The sequence below is a fragment of the Meleagris gallopavo genome, chromosome 12, assembly GCF_000146605.3.
Source record: "Meleagris gallopavo isolate NT-WF06-2002-E0010 breed Aviagen turkey brand Nicholas breeding stock chromosome 12, Turkey_5.1, whole genome shotgun sequence".
Taxonomy (NCBI): domain Eukaryota; kingdom Metazoa; phylum Chordata; class Aves; order Galliformes; family Phasianidae; genus Meleagris; species Meleagris gallopavo.
Genome location: NC_015022.2, coordinates 10,417,983 through 10,421,994, shown reverse-complemented (window position 1 = coordinate 10,421,994; position 4,012 = coordinate 10,417,983). Strand labels below are relative to the sequence as shown.

At 39.2% G+C, this 4,012-nt stretch overlaps 1 protein-coding gene across 1 annotated transcript; it reads left to right on the top strand.

The window, feature by feature from the left end:
* Nucleotides 1-3: 3 nt before the first annotated feature.
* C12H15orf40 (chromosome 12 C15orf40 homolog) lies at nucleotides 4-3,316 on the top strand (the record flags this gene model as incomplete). Its single annotated transcript, XM_010717518.2, has 3 exons — nucleotides 4-43; nucleotides 396-523; nucleotides 2,515-3,316. Coding segments are annotated over 3 exons (261 nt in total), but the record flags the coding sequence as incomplete, so codon positions are not given.
* Between the last annotated feature and the right edge of the window lie 696 nt (nucleotides 3,317-4,012).

Sequence of the window (4,012 nt, the reverse complement as noted above, 5' to 3'; positions counted from 1 at the left end):
CGGCCGGCCGCTCGCGCGCGGATCGGAGCCGCGTTTCGCACAGGTGCGCGGCGCCCGTGCTGCCCGCTGGCTGCGGTTCTTGGTGGGCTGATGGCTCCCATGGAGCGGCGCGTAACGCGGCGCTGTGCCCGCAGCACGACGGGGAGCCTCAGCGCTGTGCCCGGCGGCTGCGGTGCCGGAACCGGTGACGCGCTGCTGTCCTCCGGCGCTGCGCTTTGTGCCGGAAGCACGGCGTTCTGCGCTGCCAACAGTTTTAAGGGCTTTAAAGATGCTGAGTCGCCCGCCGATCTAGGAGTTCGTCGGGTTTTAAATTAAGATGCTTTTGAAAGCATAAACATCCATTTCCAGGGAATGACAGTTATGCATTCCGACCGTTGTTCCGTTCCCCGTTGTAGATGTGACGGCCGAGGCGGTAGGTGTGGCTATTGCTGCACCGCCTTCAGAAGGGGAGGCGAACGCAGAGCTGTGCCGCTACCTCTCCAAGGTGCTACAAGTGAAGAAGAGTGACGTAATTTTAGAGAAGGTACTTCTTTTTTTCTTTTTTTTTTTTCTTTTGCTTTTTTCCCATTCATTCTTATTCTGTTGCGCTGTAAATTCGAGGCTCTGGAATGTTATTCTTTGAGTACAGCAAGCTGCTCTCCAACTTCAGTCCAAAAGGTGCTTGAAAAGCTTTTAATTGACTTAATGGGATGATTTGCTAAGGAAAGAAAACTGGGATAAGAAGAACCACAGCTGATCTTGAGATCTTTAATCAAAATAGTTCTAATTATGTGTTTTCAAAAATGTATTTGGGACGTGTCTTCTGTGGCTCTTCAAGAGCCTTTTGTTTCCATTCAAATTCAGCTCACGTAATTTGTGCTTTGCAGAAAATGTGCATTTTAGGAAAAAAAAATTGCATTCATTTTTTGAAGGCGCTTCTGTATTTTCTGACAAGTAGCTGTGGCATATAAAGTAGAGTGTATGGAAACATCACCGTTACGGCTGGGCCGTAGGAGTTTCTTCATATGAGCTGTGTTGTGTGTTGACATGTGTTGACTATGTTAGGTGGAAACGGTTTTATTCATCACACTGAATAAATAATTAATTTTTTCCATTTGTTGTACTTAAATGTCAGTTTTTCCAACCGTGTTAATGTACACTTCGTGAAGGTGAGGACTCAATGAAAAATGGTGCCTCTTATTTTTCTATATTTAATGCACTAGTTGGAGAAGACTTTTAAAAGATGGTCCGTGGCAATATGATCAATGGACTGAGCCCTGCTTTGGGGAAAGGTAGAGGTGCTGAGGTTCGGTTCTTTTTTTCCTGAGTCCTGGGTAAATTCTTCAATTCTGTCAACATTTTACAAATTGCAGTTTTCCTGCCTTGAAGAGTTGTTCAGATTTAATTAATAAATATAAATGCTACACAGAGCTAAGCATAAAAGGGACCAACATTTTCTGACCTTCTTAACTCAGTCCTCCAGTGTCCAAATAATTACAAGCTAGTGTTTGTTTTCCTCAGACCACTGTTTGTTCTTGGTGGAGCGCTGTGTTTGTACTTTATTTATATTCTGATCTGCTAGGTGCAAACACTGAGTGGTTTTTGTACTGCTTGCTCTCTGTTGTGTGCTACTTGCTTCATGATAACACTGACAAAAGAATCCAATGTGGAGTGGTTTGGTATAATACCAGGCTTACCATGTTTCTATCCAAAAGGCTTGATTTTCATTATCAACTGTCTAGACTGCTTCAAAGGACTATTTCTCATTTTTAAATTCCTGCCTTATTTCCATAGCAAGGTTAAGACATTTTTCTCCTTCAGGATGTCCCAAATGGATCTTGCGAACTTTTTATTATGCATAGATTAAAATATAGCATGTCTGTTTCTCTTGTTTTTACTGAATCCTGGCAAATGTGTAGCTTCAGGCAAAATGAAATGAAGTTGCATGTTTGCCAGTTCCTATGTAAAACAGCAGTTTTGTCAGTAATATAAAAACATGTCAATAATATTTAAAATAACAGCTATTTGAATCCAAATATCCTATATGCTATATACAGTGCAGTTTTTTGTCATTTAGTTGATATTATCAACTGGAGAGTTCAGCTTAAGAGTAACTAATACTCTGTGGGAGGCAGCATTGGAAGATCTGAAAGTCCACATCTGCCAAAAGTTTACGGTAACTTTTTAAAACCTCAAACAAGATACGGTTGGAATTTTGCTTCTAGCTAATACAGTTGAATAATGGAAACCTGCCATTCCTCGCTTTTTGTTCTAGCTTATAAGAAAGGCATCAGTTCAGGGCATGCTCTGGGAGCTGTAACTGGTTTTAAAAGGAGAATAGATTAGACATTGTTTTTGACCTTTAAAATAACAAGAAAGGATGTTGACAAACCATTTCTGACACCTGTTAATTCTGCACAGCTACTCACTGAGAATTATTTTAAGTATCTATGTGATATGTTGGCATCACAGCTTCTTTAAAATGTGTTTGGTGGTGATTCTCTGCAAGGTGACTTTTGTGTGTTTCTAACACAGGGTGGCAAGTCACGTGATAAAGTGGTGAAGATTTTGGTATCGCTGACACCAGATGAAGTACTAGAAAAACTGAAAAAAGAAGCTTCCACTTGACGAAAAACAAGAGCGGAAAATGGAACAATGTCATGTGTCTTGGTGAACAGAATGATGATTTTTTCTTATGTAAATTGGTCCTTCTGGGAATTTGGATACTGACTGGGAAAAGATATGCTCCTCTGCCTCCCTCTTTCTTTGTTAATGGGACTGCTGTATAGGTGAACTGCTCATGTAGGTTTGGTAGGAAAAGTGGTATTTACTGAGGCTCTGTGTCTGCTTCTGCCAGTAACACTTGTCCTCTTCCCTTCTCTCTCAGGGTTTCTGAATGCAGCAAAATTTGGTTCATAAAGCAGAAGGCTTGGAGTGATGGGCTTCAAAGGCATCAGTTCAATGTGAAGCACAAAACAATCAGTCTGGGTGGTACAGACCCTAGAAGTGTTCTCTTTAATATCTGGTGGCAGGTGTTGGGTGCAGTTCCACACTATGCTAAATATGTATATCTAAAATTAATGTATTTAAAGCTAATGTATATACTGTGGTTGGTCATCATGCAGGCAAGCTAAAACCAGAATTACTTGTGTAGCTGAATCAAAATCAGAACTTCACAGTACAAAAAAAATGACCCAGAACCTAATAACTGCATACATAGTGGCACTTTGTAGTAGTCTGTAATTAGTTACCTGAAAAGCTATAACTGTGGTAGCTCTACAAAATGTGTCTCAAATGTAACGACTTTTTAATAAAAGATCAAAAAAATATTACCAAACCTTGTTTTGCATTTGTATTTTTAACAAAAATATTATTTCCTAGATGTTATGTACTAGAACATTACTTTTAAACAGAACTACTATGCATTTTTCCTTAGATTAAAAATGAGCATTGTCCTGCCCTGTAGCAAAACTAGTGGAATCATAGGTAGAACAGAACAAGAAATCTGAAACAAAATGGGCAACTGTAGCCCAGTCTTAAGGGTAATGAGAAAACTGAACTTCTTAACGTGGTTCAGGGGTCAGAGTAAGAGTTAAATGTATGAGATAACACATGCATCTGGTAGGAATTTGCTTTTTCATCTGAGTTACCACTGATGTTTGAAATTGTTTTATCTTTACTACAATTGCCATATTTTACACATATGGAAATACATCTATATATTTAATACCTAAGGTTAAAAAAAAAAGTAATAACGTTACATATACAAAAGTTACAGCTAAATTCCTCTAGCTAGCTTCATCTGCTGCAAACTGGAGCTCACAGGTTCCATTTTTCATGGTTGAAAAGCTTTTGTTTTCTTGAATGTTCTGCTTCCTATTATCCTAAATATTGCAACAATCATTTTTGGAATCGGAGAACTAATATTTGTCACCTCCATAAAGGTGTCTTATTTTAGGAGATTTTATTAAAAATCTTGTTTGGACTGTGTTTGGGGAACTGAGTCTAAATTGTGACTGGTATTTGCTTAATA